Source organism: Myripristis murdjan, chromosome 15 (genome assembly GCF_902150065.1).
Source record: "Myripristis murdjan chromosome 15, fMyrMur1.1, whole genome shotgun sequence".
Classification (NCBI taxonomy): domain Eukaryota; kingdom Metazoa; phylum Chordata; class Actinopteri; order Holocentriformes; family Holocentridae; genus Myripristis; species Myripristis murdjan.
In genome coordinates, this window is record NC_043994.1 from 3660962 (window position 1) to 3677761 (window position 16800).

The 16800-nt window shown below is 39.8% G+C and overlaps 1 protein-coding gene across 2 annotated transcripts in view; it reads left to right on the forward strand.

Annotated features, from left to right (window-relative positions):
• Positions 1 to 3305: 3305 nt before the first annotated feature.
• Positions 3306 to 16800, forward strand: part of LOC115373074 (polycomb group RING finger protein 5-A) — a 29021-nt gene continuing 15526 nt past the window's right edge. The window contains exons 1-4 of one of the 2 annotated variants that reach the window (XM_030071315.1): positions 3306 to 3524; positions 7647 to 8550; positions 12113 to 12209; positions 14299 to 14354. In XM_030071315.1, coding sequence (XP_029927175.1) covers positions 8436 to 8550; positions 12113 to 12209; positions 14299 to 14354 — 268 coding nt within the window. In that variant the 5' untranslated portion in view covers positions 3306 to 3524; positions 7647 to 8435. The remainder of the gene's footprint in view (positions 3525 to 7646; positions 8551 to 12112; positions 12210 to 14298; positions 14355 to 16800) is intronic. The other variant, XM_030071317.1, reaches the window with a different exon arrangement.

Genomic DNA, 16800 nt, shown 5'->3' on the forward strand with positions numbered 1-16800 from the left:
TAACACAAGAGTTTGCAAATCATTCTTACACCAAAACCCCCAAAACACACAGAAATTAGATCACAGAGGCAACAAGGTAGTGGGGGTTCGAGACATAGGCTTGTGACTGTGGAAGGTTGCAAGCTAGGAAAATTGGGAAAAAACAAACAAACAAACAAACAAAAAGTTACATTCTCTCCCCAACAACTCTTAGAGAGATGCCATTGAGCAAGGCACTTAAACTTCACATTAATTTGCTGTACAAACAGCGGTTTTAGAAAAACTACTGTCTGAAAAAAGTTGGCAAAGCACCCTCTTTAAAAAAAAAACTGGATTGTCAAATTTCATTTAGTGCAGATTCATGCATTTACAACTGCATATTAAAGTCATTGTAGGGTTGGAGGGGAAGGGGGGGAATATTCAGAGAAAAAAAAACAGAATTTCTGAGATTAAAGTCACAAATTTATGAGAAAAAAAATCACAAAATTATGGGAAAAAATGTAAAAAAAATAAAATAAAAAAAATCTGAGATTATAAAGTCACAAATTTACAAGAAAAAAAGGTCAGAAAAGTATTTTTTCTTCTCCTGTGGGATTCAGTCAGAAGGAAATCCTAGTGATTTGAGCAAAGAATTACAACCTTCTCCTCAGCATCTGGACTTTGAAGAGACATTGCTGTGACTTGGGCCCATTCAGAAGAAAACAATCTTGTGATTCTGGGCTAAAATCAGCAGGATTTCCTTGTTCCTAAATCCCATTACAAAGTTGAATTTGATGAGGGCATCAGCTGCAGGCCAACCTCACAAAGTCAAGACATGTGCTTCCTTCACCAAAAAGTAAAAGAAAACCTATTTTTGAGTCTTTTCTCATAATATTTATAACTTTAATCTGTGAGTTTTTTCTCTGACTATTGCCCCCTCCCCTGGCTCCATATTTTTTTCCCTACAGTGGCAGTGATATGTTGTTGTACCTTTGCAATTGTACCAGTTGTTTTTACAGGATGATATAAACTCTGTTGATGACGCTGCGGTTTACTGGTAGCCAATGGGGCATCATATATTGAATTAAGGTCATGTATTACTTAAAGTATGCAAATTTAATGTTAGTGAATGTGTTTTTACTGACAGCCGACTGGCTCCTTCTCAAGATTAAAAACAAAAGGTGATTCGTTGTTTGCCATTAGTGCCTGGACTTTGGAGGGCCCTGCCTGAGCAGCTCAGGCTGCTAAATCTGCATGATCTTGTAACCACCCCCCATCCCTTTCAAGCTTACTTTTAGAGACTTTGGTTTTATGTAAAGATGTTTTATCATTGGTTCATGACCACCCTTTTCACATTATCCCTTTTTCCCCCTTTGGTTTTGTGTTATTATTAGTGTGCCTGCTGAAGCATGGCGACCATTGTTGCTCATTATTATTAGCAAGGATTACCTGCTGTGTTCACATCAGATCAGAGGAAGAGAAACAAAATGACATCTCATTCAGCCTGGAAGCATTGACGTCTTTAACCTCATGTCTGTGACTGCAAATGATTTTTATTTATTAAATCAACCATGAACAAAGTACAGCAGGCAGCACAACTTTTCTTCAGTCGTTTTGATTGCTTGACTGCAAATATAAGTGATCACTTTTTTTATCTTTGACTGTTGACATTGGTGGATTCATCTATAAATGTTTTTTTTTTTTTTCATTTTTGTTAAAAGTGGCAAAAAAAATTGCTTTACACTATAATTATAGCTGTATCACCATTATATTTGATCCAGCTACACCTGAAAAAATAACATGATTCTCTAGTCAGTAGCAGGTATGATCTTGTCAGTTTTAATCTAATGTACAGTCGTTGAAATACTACTTCCAGTAATAGTTCTGTCAACCATTGGAGCTGGTTGGGCTTATGTTTTCACCCGGTCAGTTTGTCTTTAAAGCAAAATTGTACTTTGGTACAAATTGTACTTGTATAGCTTACCTGGGCATTAAATAAGACCTTATGGTGGTGAAATATCCTCATTAGCTAGCCCATGCTCCCCTGGGCTGCTAATCCATGTCACTGTATTTGTATCTGTACACTGACTTTCATATCAAACAGCACTAGCTGACTTACAGTATAGTTTGATACAACTGAGCATGTATTCTATCAGTACAGTGGACCATGGAAAGAATCCTCAGAATAGCTCAAGAATTGCTCAACATTCGCAAAAATATGATTGTCACTGCGGAAAAAACAAACAGTAAAAGGAAAGGGAAGGTTGCGTGTACAAAATGTGAAAAGGTAGCACATCTCAAATTTTTCAAGAAATACTCACATTTCAGTGTTTGGGTGAAGGCTCTGCCGAAGAGTATTTTTGAAAATTGGGGATGCGCCATTTTTTTGCAAAAAAAAAAAAAATGGCGCGGTGACTGTGGCCTCCACAGTCACCGGACCTGAACCCAATCCAGATGGTTTGGGGTGAGCTGGACCGCAGAGTGAAGGCAAAGGGGCCAACAAGTGCTAAACACCTCTGGGAACTCCTTCAAGACTGTTGGAAAACCATTTCAGGTGACTACCTCTTGAAGCTCATGGAGAGAATGCCAAGAGTGTGCAAAGCAGTAATCAGAGCAAAGGGTGGCTATTTTGAAGAAACTAGAATATAAAACATGTTTTCAGTTATTTCACCTTTTTTTGTTAAGTACATAACTCCACGTGTTCATTCATAGTTTTGATTCCTTCAGTGAGAATCTACAATGTAAATAGTCATGAAAATAAAGAAAACGCATTGAATGAGAAGGTGTGTCCAAACTTTTGGCCTGTACTGTATATATATATATATATATATATATATATATATATATATATATATATATATATATACACACACACACACACATGTATTTACAAATTCCAAAGTGCTGTACAAAGTATACTATAACAATTTTAATCATAACTATTTTAGTTACCAAAAACTAAAAACTAAACTAATTTTTTTTTTTATTGATTTACATTATTATTATTATCATTATCTATTATTATTGTTGTTGTTGTTGTTGTTATTGATATTGTTAGCAGCGCAAGTGAACGTAGTAGCACTAGTAGTAGGCTACCAGTAATCCTACTATAATCCTAGTTTCCCCCATGTGATAAAAGATCAGTTTGACATGTCTTGGTAGCTGAGCAGCTGTAACATTACTATGAGCCTACAGAGCAGGCTCAAGTGAATAAAGTGAAGTGCGGCGGGTTTAGCCTGCACTCCATCCCTGTGCAGGCCTACATCACTGGAGACGGCAGATAGGACGCTGTGTGTAGCGGGCCAATAGTCACTCAGTTACACAACCGCTTTCAGTTTCCCAGCCCTGCCTGGTGGCTCCCCGCCCACCGCTGCTCTCTGCTGGCTGGCTGGCTGGCTGGCTGCTGGGCGGACTGGGGCCGATCACATCCGACCAGTTCCGTATTCTCTGTACCCTAGTTATTTCCAGCCTGTATAGACTACAGAGGACCTGGCAGTGTCATGGTGGACATTCCTGCTCAGCCTCGGTGTCCGTAACTCCGCAGGGCGAAGGAAAGTGAGAGGGAGGTAAGGAGTGATGGTCTTTTTCGTTTATTTCTAACACACGGATGGCGATATTAAGCAGCCGCCGTCGGTCGCGTACAACCAAACTTTGACGCTGCCGGACCTCCTCTCTCTCTCTCTCTCCCTCTCTATGTCTCTCCACCCCCTCCCTCTCTCTCCCCGTTTCTCGCGAAACGCAAAGTGCGTCGCTGTGCAAACACATGCGGGATTATGGACACGCGAAACGCCGAATGCAACACGAGAACCGCCTGCGCGTGTTTTCCATTTGTGGCGTTTTGAGGCCGTGACACGGACGCTCTACAACTTTTACAGTCGATACGTGCTCTCTGCATGTGTGTGTATGTGTGTGTGTGTGTGTGTCTCGATGCATGGGTTACAGTAACGAGCCGTGCACGTGGAGGTGCGTATACTGGCTCGCGCACGCGCGTGAATGCACGAGAGCGCTCGTGTGAATATTCGTGCATATGCGAGTAGCTTATATGTGCGTGTGTGTGTCGTCCATTGATGTTGTTTTGACACAGGTGACGTAGACCGTGACGCGCCTAACGATGAGATAAGCAGATCCGCTCCATGTGAATAAATAACACGCCTGCTCACTGTGTGTGTGTGTGTGTGTGTGTGTGTGTGTGTGTGTGTGTGTGTTGGGTGTGCGTGCGTACGTGCGCGCGTGTGTGTCTCATTGACACATTGAGGGGATTTCTAAGCTGCGCACTTGAGATTTTTCTAGCAAAAGCCGACCCACGCTGAACCAAGGAATCACTACTACACAATGTCTCCTCTATGTGCAGTCTCTACATAGAGCCAGCGGAGGTGAACCGACCGAAACCCACCTTTGCACACTGTTAAACAGACCTCACTATGTGACACAAGTGACGATGACAACTTAAAATGCCCAAACTAATGGAAATATGAAAACAGTGGCTTTTTCTATTCTTATAATATTCCTATAAGGACCTATATCCTGTCAGTGGTACTCAATAGAAAGTTTATACTGACTTTATTGCACTTAATCCCCCCAGGTAGCACTGTAACATTCTTATCAGAATCAGAACCAAGAATCAGATATACTTTATTGATCCCCATGGGGAAACTGGGTCAGCTGCAGTTGCTCACATTCTCAAGAAAATAATAAGTATAAGTGAATTAAAGTGTGCATTAAATTTGTAAAAAAAAAAAAAAAAAAATGCAGATTAGGTATAAATACGGGCATTAATCCTACAAAAATATTACACCAATAACTGCAGAAATTGAGCATAAGTAAAAAGAATCAGTGGAATCAAAGGCTGTCTTTGTAACTAAATAATGAGTTTATCCTGGCCACATGCTTTTTTTTTTTTTTTTTTTTTTTTTTTTTAAATTTACCCCCTCTGGTATCACTGTCATATCAATCCTGTAATATTCAATTTGGGACTTACAAAGTGTCTGCATTATTCAACAATTTGTTTATAGTGACCTGTATTATCTATAGTGAGTTTGTAGAGACCTTATTATTGTTGACTGTAAAATTTGTTTAAGGCGAAAGATGAAAGTATTTGAGCTCAACCGACCCACATTGTAGTCTGACATAAATCTTTATAAGAGAGTTTACAGTATGACTCATATTGAGCACTATAATGTAACCAAACTTATAAGTGGGGTCTTTCCCTAATGAAAAATTGTTGGAATACTCATATAATATTCCTGTAGAGTTCTAAAGTGTGTTAGTGTTATTAAGTCATGACATTATTGTACTTTATGGTATTTCTTTTGCCTTTATCACTAATATTCCTACAGGAGCTGTGGCTGTTTATAGCTGCTGGAAGGGGTTCAGCTCAGTTTTTCCCAGAGGACAATTTGAGATGCAACACAGAGACACTTAAAAACAAATACATCAAAACACATGAGATATGAACGTGGCACATCATAAAAACACCATCATTTGATGTCTTTTTTTAAAAACTTCTTTAAATTGCTTATTTGTAATATAATATTCTAAGATTCATAACTCTGATGTGTAATTACATTGTATCTCATACAATATGTTATAGGATTACAGGAGTTATTTCTCATAAATAACCAGGTATGTGATGGAGGGTAAACCCACCTAACTCCATTTGAATGACATAAATTTAGGGAAGGTCATATGAGAATAGGGTGGAAGAAAAAAGTGTGAATGAATAAAGTCTACCTCCTAAACAGTATAATTCCGTAATTGTCATTATGGTGATATGGCTCATTATTATTTCATTGTAGTAACCTATAATCATGAAATGGTACAAGCAGACCACTGTGCATTTACAAAGGGAATGAATCAGCTCTGAGAATGATGACTAATCCCCATACCCCAACACATTTACTGTCTGGCTTACTTCATTTACTGTAACTGCAGTCCGGGGTTCAAGCTGACAGGGTGCTGACAGAATCACATCAAGTAAATAGCTTATAAATAGCTTTGCACAATGAATACGAAACTAGTGTGTGGGTTTGAACGCTGCACCACGAAACTTAGTATTCACATCAGTATCTGGATTTGAAGCAGGCAGACCAAAATTCATTCAAATCCATCAAAGGGGGATTGAATGGGGGCACATTGGAGTGTTTAGCTATTCATAGCCTTGGTAATCCATAGACAGATGCATGAAGGTCTTAACTGCGACAATCGTTGGGCAGATGTCCACTGTTTTATTTGATGAGTGTGAAAACTTAAAAACCTGAACATTTGCAGGTGATGTTTACCTCCAGCAGGACGAAATCTGGAAATACTCCTATTATAGAGTGTTTATGGTTTGAGAATGAGTGTGTGAACTTGAAGGTGGCTAGTTTGAATGGATTTGAATGAGGAAAAATAACTGAGGTAACTTTTCCCCTTCCTCAGCAATGACTGAGAAACCCTTGAGCAAGGCATGTAGCTCCCATCCACTGTAGTGTCATTGTAAAGTTCATGCTGTTAATATTATTTTGACTATTACTATTATTGTTGTTGTTGTTGTTGTTGTTACTGTTATTATTGTTGTTGTTGCTGTTGCTATCACTATTAGTGTTGTTTTTATTGCTATTGTCACCATTAGTATTACTATACAGCTCTGTGTCACGTGGCAGATGGCCGCCCACCCAGAGCCGGGCTCTGCTCGAGGTTTTAGGCCTGTTAAAAGGGGTTTTCCCTCGCCACTGTCGCCCTGTGCTGCTCTTGGGGGAGATTTTGGTTCATAGGATTGGCCAATATCTGCTGGTTTCTGTAAAGGGCCTTGAGATGACTTTTGTTATGATCTGACACTCTACAAATAAAATTGAGTTGAATTGAATTGAATAGCGGAGTGCTGTGTGTCGAGGATGACCGATGTACTGTAGCTGACAACAAGGCTGCATGCTTAGTTGACCTTACCATTTGGAAAAAAGCAAAATGAAAACACTTTATATACGCTTTTCAAATCGTAGACACAAAGCGCTTTCCAAAAACCCATAAAATGTGTAAAATTGATAAGTGGGGAACTATCGAAACAAGGCAAATGCATAAAACAGCAGAATAAAAACAAATGATTACATAAAAACAAGTCAAAAGTGAGTTTTATGAGGGACTTTAGAAGACTTCAAAGATTTAGCAGCTCCTGATGTCAGTCGCCTCTTGTTTATAATCTATATTTCGGAAGTGTCAAGCTGCAGTTTGGCTTGAAAGACCTGTGACATACAGTAGCTTCATCCCATCTGTGGCTTAACAGTAATCTGTACTAGCGCTCCACCCGGCACAAATAATTGTTTAAGGTGCTAGAAGATAAAATTCACGTAGAAATAAGGACATGTCTACACTTAGTCAGTTCAAATTTCACTTTCCTAAGCTTTCAGTCTGAGACCTTCATCAGAGCACACATGAAACAATAATGGACAAGCAGGGTTAAATGAGAGGACATTCCCATACAAGTCATTAGCAGTATGCAGTACACCTTAGACCAGGTAACCAGTGTAAAGATATATAACTGGTGAAATGTCACCTGTGTTTTTGTCCAGTATTGCGTGTCGCATTTGAACCTTGCTAGACACAAATATTGATGGTAAATAGATGTATTGCTTTTTATATAAATTTGTTGTTTAGTGCAGCTTTAAAAAAAAAAAGTTCTAATGTGATTAATGCTGCATTTTTATTTCCTCTAGGCAGCCTTTATTAAAGGATAACAGCTCATCAGACGGTCATTTGCCAGCTCCAAGAGAATGAAGACGTCAACAGCAACAACAGCAGCAGTGTCACGATGAATGTACTGAGCGGGACAAGGCTGAATATGCAGAGGTCACTCCAGGGGTGTTAACTGGTCTTTGGATCTGCTGTGATTGGCAGACCTTTGGCATCCTCCACCCCCCCGTGGCTTAAAAATGGTGCACTGGCCGAGACAGCAAAAGAAGCGATATGTCTCACTCTCCTGGAATTCTGTAAATTTGACAAAACTGTTCATTTGAAGTGTGATTGGGCAGACGTGGCAAGCCTGCCTCCTTCTGCTGGAGGAAATTCTTGATCTCACTGGGACTGACCTGGTTAAATAAAGGCTGAACAAGCGGGGCACTTTTCTGAAGCAAAAATGACTAGTGCCTAGACTTTGGGTCATGGATGCAGTTGGATTTTTTGCCGTTGGCCACTGAATCAATTTGACTGCCTCTCACTTAGCACAGTTGTGGCTAGTGAGGACCATTTTGCACTAGCCTGGACTAACAGGAGCCAATGTTGGTTTCCAACTTTATGTGGGGTGAATGGAGGGCCCTGATACTCCATTAGACCCCATCCTATTCAAAACAAACAAGAAGGCAAAAATCGTACTATTTCCATAATTTTGTAGCCAATATTCGCCTCTCCAATCAACCTTTCCCTCAGTCCCAAGCTCAACAGAGGAACACTGACCCTGGGTCAGTATCTAGCTGCAGCATCAACAAACTTGATACAATAATACAACTATGGCTGCCACAGGAAGGAAGCACTTGGTCAGAGACTTTAACCATTTCATCACCTGTTACTTGTGTCGGGGTTACCTGATCAAACCAACCACCGTCACCGAGTGCCTGCACACCTGTAAGTAGGAAAGATGTGTGCGACCACACACATAACCCTAACCCTAACCCTAACCCTAACACACACACACACACACAAGCAAGCACAAACACATACACATACACAAACGTTTACTTAGGTCACTCTGGGGGACATTCTGTAGACTTACATTGATTTGCTGGAGACTTACCCCAACCATAACGGCTATGTGCCTAACCCTAACCCTGTAATTGGCCAAATGATGTTGTGGTGACACTACTGATGAAATGGTCCTTGCTCAAAAACGTAATACATAAAACAGGAACAAAATCAAAGAACAGAAACAAGCCAGTAACCATAGAAATTAGCTCGTACAAACTTTGCAAATCAAAAATTAAAGTATATATGCAAAGGTATTTTTAAAATCACCTCTAATTCTCTTATTCAACCCTTGAATTTATTATAGGCAAAGGTTGATTTATTTAAACAAAAAAAAAAAAAAAAGATCGCTGTCCAGAGCATTTTTGAGTGCCAGAGGCCACAGGTTCCCCACTGCCACACTAAAGAGTAGATGACTTGATTAGATTTTGGAGCACCTTGCTGCATAAACTCATTATATCTATATTTCTATATCTATCTATCTATGTGTACACATATATATATATATATATATATATATATACACTCCTGATCAAAATTTTAAGACCAGTTGAAAAATTGCAAGAATTTACATTTTGCACTGTTGGATCTTAAGAAGGTTCTAAGTAGAGCTTCAAAATGCAAAAAGAAGAAATGGGAGTGAGACAAAAAAAATTTGAGTAAGCAATTTATTGCAAACAACCATTAAACTGAAAAAGGCTGTTCATCAGCTGATCAAAAGTTTAAGACCACAGCCTTTAAAAGCCCAAATCTTGGCAAAAATGTGGATTCAGTGCCATTTTCTGTCAGGTATCCACACTGTCATGACCTCCTGATGGCAAAGGCAAAAAGGCTTTCTTGTTAATCACCTCAAAAATTTGTTTTGGCATGCTTGATGCTAGTGAATGTTGCTCCAAGTGGTGAAGATGGCTTCACGGAGGGCATCCACTGTCTGGAACAGGTGTCCATTTTTGTAAACCTCCCTTGCCATCCAATCCCAAATATTGTTGGATTTAGATCAGGGGAACACGCAGGATGGTTCAAAAGAGTGATGTTATTTCTCTGGAAGACGTCCTTTGTCAGGCGTGCATTGTGAACTGCAGCGTTGTCCTGTTGAAAAACCCAGTCATTACCACACAGACGATGGCCTTCAGTCATGAGGGATGACCCCTGCAACATCTCCACATAGCCAGCTGCCGTTTGACACCTCTGCACAACCTGAAGCTCCATTGTTCCATTGAAGGAAAAAGCCCCCCAGATCATGATGGAGCCCCCTCCACTGTGCCGTGTAGAAAACATCTCAGGTGGATCTCCTTGTCATGCCAGTAACGTTGGAAGCCATCAGGACCATCAAGGTTACATTTTTTCTCATCAGAGAATAAAACCTTTCAATGGCCCATGTTTGGTGCTCTCGTGCAAACTCCAAACGGGCAATTTTGTGCCGTTGAAGGAGACGAGGCCTTTGAAGACATTTTCTGTTCTTAAAACCCTTCTCTCGCAGATGCCGTCTGATGGTTATGGGACTGCAGTTGGCACCAGTGACAAGCTTAATTTGGGCCGAGGATCGTCCCGTGTCTTGACGGACAGCCAATTAGATCCTCCAGCTCAGGGCCGGTGAAATTTTTTTGGGTCTACCACTTGACTTTTTTGTTCCATAACCGTCAGGATCTTTTATGAAGTTAAAAATGACTGTCTTACTGCGTCCAACCTCAGCAGCAATGGCACGCTCTGAGGGTTTTGTTGTTGGGCCTTGCTTATGCAGCTCAACAATCCGACCACGTTCAGGGAGAGAAAGTTTTTTTTGCCTTTGCCCTCAGGAGGTCATGACAGTGTGGATACCGGACAGAAAATGACACTGAATCCACATTTTTGCCAAGATTTGGGCTTTTAAAGGCTGTGGTCTTAAACTTTTGATCAGCTGATGAACAGCCTATTTCAGTTTAATGGTTGTTTGCAGTAAATTGCTTACTCAAAAAAAATTTTTTTCTCACTCCCATTTCATCTTTTTGCATTTTGAAGCTCTACTTAGAACCTTCTTAAGATCCAACAGTGCAAAATGTAAATTCTTGCAATTTTTCAACTGGTCTTAAAATTTTGATCAGGAGTGTATATGTGTATACATATATATATTTTATATATGGGGGATTTTTTTTTTTTATAAACACACACACATATATATATATGTGTGTGTGTGTGTGTGTGTGTGTGTGTGTGTGTGTGTTTGTGTGTGTGTGTGCAAAAACTAATTTTCTTGCTAATACTGCACCATTGTAGGCCTAATGCTTCAGTTCATGTTAATACCGCCTATGTGTTATGTGAAGACAAGTGTGCTGACAAAGAAATATTTGCTAATTAATGCAAAGTAAGTGGAAAGCTAATTAATGCAAAGTAATTATCTTAATTAATGAGCTCTTTTACATAACCTCCTATGTCCTAGTGACTGTGATGGGACGTTAGGCACTCAAGTGCCTCTTGTTGAGTCTGTTAAAGTTTCAGATTCGCATATAATCAGCAAATAATGGCTATCATGTATGGTTTTGGGATGCTTTGATATAGAGTGATTACAGCCGAAACACCATCAGACTGTAGACAAAATGTTGACATTAAATGAGCCTCAGTGGAAATACTTGATTTAACTGAATTAAACACCAGTGATGAGAGTTCCTCTTGGCAGTGCCACTGACAAACCAGCTGTTGTCCAACACTTCTTTCTTCACACATCCAAGCTTGTTTTCTGGAGACTAACTATTATGTATTCTGGAGTAAACAACCTCTGATCACAATATATTATATCTAAAAACACGCATTTATAGCAAGTTCTTTATTACAGAAGTTGTAATACAGATATGTGCTCAAGGTTTGATATGTTACAGTTGAACAACAATCGGCACCACCAGCTGCTGGCCAATATGCAAGTTAAAATAAAGTGTATATTGATGCACTTTATTTTAACTTGCATATTGGCCAGCGCTATACGCCTATACCGATATTTGTGATTAGCTTATACTGCATTTTACGCCATGTTGGAGACATCAGAAATCCAACTTGACAACTTGTCCTGTTGACTTTCAATCAAATCGTTGCAGATTCTCACAGCTAACTGAGACAGATTTACAGGTTAACAGCAAATGCAGAATTTTTGTCTGCAATGTCAATGCGCTGAATAAGTGTGTATAAAAGTGTCAGTAGGCTTATATAGACTGTCTAAGGATCTATAACAAGTGGTGTTACTGGTGATACTTCTATGGTAAACTCCATGCTTGTCAAAATCTTCCACATTGATGACGGTTTGTGGTAATTTAAGTTCCTTCCTCCTCGGAAAGTTTTTTTTTTCTGAGTGGGAAGCTCACATTTATGGGTCTAATGATATGGTGTGAACGCATTAAAATATTATCCAGCTGATATATTAGTTGAGCTCCAGTGTCATCACAGATCAAATATAACATGAGTGTCCTCTCTTCCCCAGTCTGTAAGAGCTGTATTGTGCAGCACTTTGAAGAGAGCAACGACTGTCCTAAATGTGGCATTCAGGTCCACGAGACCAACCCGTTGGAAATGCTCAGGTGAGATGCACTTTGGCTCTCATACCAACTCTTCTCTCTCTCTCATGTGTTGGCGGTAGCATTTCTCTCACCATCACCCTCTCTCTGTTTCTCTGGCTCATTTTCTTTCTGTCTTCAACTTCCTCTTTTTCTGAGCCTGAAGGCTATAATACTACGTTCACACAGGCAGCTGACGTCTGATTTGTTGTGCGTGCCTCATACAAAGGGAATATTTTCTACATGGAATCTATGTATCTGTCTTTGCAGGTCAGATTTAAACCTCATCCATGGGTGTTTTGAAATGTGATTTCAATTTGTGTGATTTCATGTGATGTCAATTTGATGTCTAACTTGTCAAAAAGAGAGCAGACAAAAGCAAACATGTAATAGAGGTTGTAAGGGAGTAGTGTTACCTGAACAAATGAAGAGGTTTCATGCTTTCTCAAGGATGGGCTCACCTCGAAAATACCATTATAAAAAAAAAGTAAAAAAAAAAAAAGTTTGTTGCTTCACCCAGGTGTTAGAAAATGGAGGGGTAGTTAGCATATACACGACTGTGTTGCTTCTACCAGCTGATGTCCTAATGACAGAAAATCGTTTATTCTGTCCAAACACAGAAATCTGATTTTGGTCACTTGTGAATTACAATGGAACCAGTCAGCATTAAAGACCAGAGCTGAAAAAAACAAAAAAACAAAAAAAACAAAAACAAAACACAAAATGGATTTCTAGCTATCTGACCATAGTCTGTAAGCCCTCTTCTCATTTTATTTTTTATTTTTATTTTAGTCCTTTCTCCTCTCTGGCTCATTCTTTTTCTCTTTCCTGTCTCTTTCTCTTTCTATATTGCTCTTTGTCTTTCCCCGTCTTTATATCTTGGTTCAGTTGGAAATATTTTGTTTCAGTTGACTTCACTGGAGGAGGAGGCTGAGGAGTGAGAGGAGTGTAGTTTCTGTAGGCGTTGGTCTTCTCTTTGTCTGTTCAGCCATGGTGACTGTCACTTTCTATGCTGACGACACTGTTCTTGGTCTGATTAGTCCAAGTGAAAACACATCATTTCCTGTGTATCACAGGATTTTTCCCTGGAAAGATCAGCTAAAAAATGTATATTTTCATGAATTGGTTATCAGTTGAAACATTTCCATATTAGAGAAAGATGTTAGATAAAGCAAAACTGTTTTCATAAAAATGTTGCAGATTATGACTTTAAGATGACAGTGTTGGAAGTGTCAGTTGACCATTTTTGTATATCCTCCATTTTTAATGTTTTGCTTGCTATTTATGTCTTTTTTAAATTTATGTCATTACTACTTGCAACAGTGGTTTCTCCCCCCACATAGATCAGTAAAGCATCATTTAATCTAACAAATTTGTTCACAAAATATGAATATATGATTCAGTGTATGTCTGTGAAAAGACTTGTCATTGTGTGGCTGTGAGGAGCACAAACTCTCTCCGATCAGCAACACACTAATCAACACCATGCGCTGCGTTTTCACCTTTGTGACTGATTTAGAACCAAATGTCACGACTGCTCAGCACACAAAACAGTGTTTTCTTCTCCTCTGTTTGCCCCTCATCATTCTCACACCCTCCTCTGTTTCTTTTGTCTCCTGTCTATTTGTACTTGTATTACACCTTTTCTTTTCTTTTCTTTTCTTTTCTTTTCTTTTCTTTTCTTTTCTTTTCTTTTCTTTTCTTTTCTTTTCTTGTTGTCAGTATTCCTTACTATTGGTTTCATTTTATCGCCTGTCTGTGTAAAATTCATGTTTTAAAAAGTTAGCGAGGTGTTTATGGCCATTTATATTAGGGGTTTCTCAATGACACATAAGTGCTATATGAATTAAGCTTTTTATTATTAGTTGCAGCATAATTATCAACATTGCTTTGCTCCTTTCCTGCCTCCTTGTCTTCTTCATCCTTCACCATCTTTTGTTGTCCATTCATCTTCTCTTTCTTCGCTTTCATCAACTCCTCCTCACCCCCCTTTCTTTTTCCTTCCTCTTACCTCTTCTCCTCCTCCACCTTCTTTTCCTTACTCTCTTCCCGCTACTCTATCACTACTCTTCCTCTTCCTCGACCTCCCTCTCTCCTTCTCCTCTGTTCTCAGGTTGGACAATACTCTGGAGGAAATTATTTTCAAGCTGGTCCCAGGACTCAGAGAAAGTGAGTTTGCCTTATGGTTTTATCAATCTGTCTTTTCACTAAAGGATTACTTTGGTTGACAGGTTGACATGACCAATGAACAACCGCTTTCATAGTCCAGTCATGTGTCATGGTCAGTCACTGTCACATTTTGAATCTTTCCTCTTTTTAGCCAGGGACGATCAAGATCACATCTTACACAGATACCTGTTTTTGAAATTGCAACTTTTTTTTTATCTGTTTAAAAAAATCCATCTAGATGGGAGCATTTTGTTTGTTGGCATGACGACGCAAAAAAGCAGAAGTCTCCACTGATGTTATGGTGTTATGAACAGGAGCTGAGGAATGACTGGAGATGTTTGATGACATCTCAGAGTCACAAAAGCAAAAGCACAAATATGGATGAAATGCATTAATAATGTCCAAATCAGGAAGGAAAGGACGCCTCCTCTCAGAGTGTGCAAGAAGTGACAGCGGTGACGTCATTGTTATCAAATTGTGCTGTTTTTACTGTCCACACAACAAAAGGAAAAGTTGGGGATTCAATCCCTTGCTTTTAGGGATAAGGGACCTTGATAGAAGAGAAGTTACTGATGATGTCCAATATCAACACAATTTAAAGTTAACGTCAATGAGAATTAAAGAACGGGCCACAGGAAAAAAAAAAAAACTTAATGTGAAGGAGTGCATTTATTAAGTGAATATGGCATATAACCAACAAGAGGCAGAACGGTTGAACGGTGTTGACAAGTTGACAGTGATATAGGACCAGATGATTATATGATCATATAGAAGTGGTGGTTAAGGCCAATAATACAGCAAATAAGCAATAATTAAGAGTCTAGCAATGGAAAAGACTCAGCTAAGAGATGGGAGCACAAAGGTTGCAGCAATCAACAAGATCCAATGAGTGCCAGCAACCTGTAATGGAGCTGAACCTCTAACACCCAGAGTTACAGAGGGAAAAAGCTCGTTACACAGGCATGGCATATTAATTTTGGTACAACTGGCACGTGTACAGCTGACAGTAATAAACTCAAAAAGATAATGGGCCCTAGCTTGGCACCTGGCACAAAGCGCCGCCAAGTGTGACACAAGTGTCTGTGTAAGTTTCCAAGCAGCTCAGTTGTCATTTTACTGTCCAGTCCCCACGTTGTGCAAATAGTGAGTCCATCTGAGCGCCCGTCGGCATGTTGGTCTTTAAATGCAGTGTGGTCAGCTGCATTGTTGCTGCATGGCTACATTGGGACAGTTGAATGAGATCATACAGTTAAGCAACAAAAAGCAGCTCTGAAGTCAGTGCTGCAGTTTTCTCTGGTATCGAAAGCTCATTATCAAGATAGTAATGTGCACCTACATAGGAGGCGTCAACGCGCGTCCACACACAGGGGCGCCTGCTTCACCTCGGGGAGCTGTGATGGAGTCCTGCTGTTGCCGTAGATGATCAGCTCGTGTGCTAAGTGACAGCACCATTGCCCATCCAGAGAAGCCTTCCTTCTTACATAGCAAACGCACATTATATTAGCAATCTGCCAAGGCACACGCGTGCCTGGCTTTTACAGGGAACAGGAGATGGCACTCTGATTGGTTTACTGCTTGTTATGATGTTACACCCAAAACACACCCATGATTAATACAATCCTTTTGAACCATGAGCCTGGCACAATGATCATTTTTTTCTGCTGTTAGCAAAAAGCAAAAGTAGACTTGGCCATGCCCTAAATGCACTTGTACCGTGCTATTCAGACCCTGTGCTTAGATGGTTAAAATAGAGCCCAGTGATTCCCAAAGGTCCCATGAGTCTTTAATCAAGACTGAAAGGATCATTTCTGGACCACATTCTCATGGCACCGCATTGAAACATCCTCCATCCAGAATAACCAGAGACAGAGGTTTGGTGTTTTTTTGGTTTCTTGACATCGAACATGCTTTCACCTTCTTTTCGAATGCAAATGGGATGTTGGAGATTATCGCCGGTCTGGTCAAGTTCACACAGTTCTCATCAGGGTGATGCTCTGACATGTAGAGAGGAATCACTTAATCATTTGATCTTGACAGGATGCAAAAGGGAGTTCTCTGTAGGATGACAGGAATGCTTTTACCACAGGTGATGCTGAGATTTCCTGTCTCTGCCCAGATTTGAACAATCTGTCTCATAATGTGCTGATTTTTGTAATTTCTGCCAGACATGCATTTTCTCCATGATATTTGAAGCTGATTTGAATCTCTAGTGAGTCAGAGAAAATAGAATTTTCCTATGGTGATCAATACAATATTGTATGTATGGCATTCTGCTTTTCAGAGGGGTTGAAAGCTTACACAAAGAAAGCAAGATACATAAACTGTTCTCCAGAGCAGGGCCAACCAGGAGCCAAATCAACGTGTCTAACCACAGCAGTGATGACACTATAATTTAATGACACCGCACTTCACCTCGGCCGGCAGAGAGCTAGCTGGCAACAGAGAA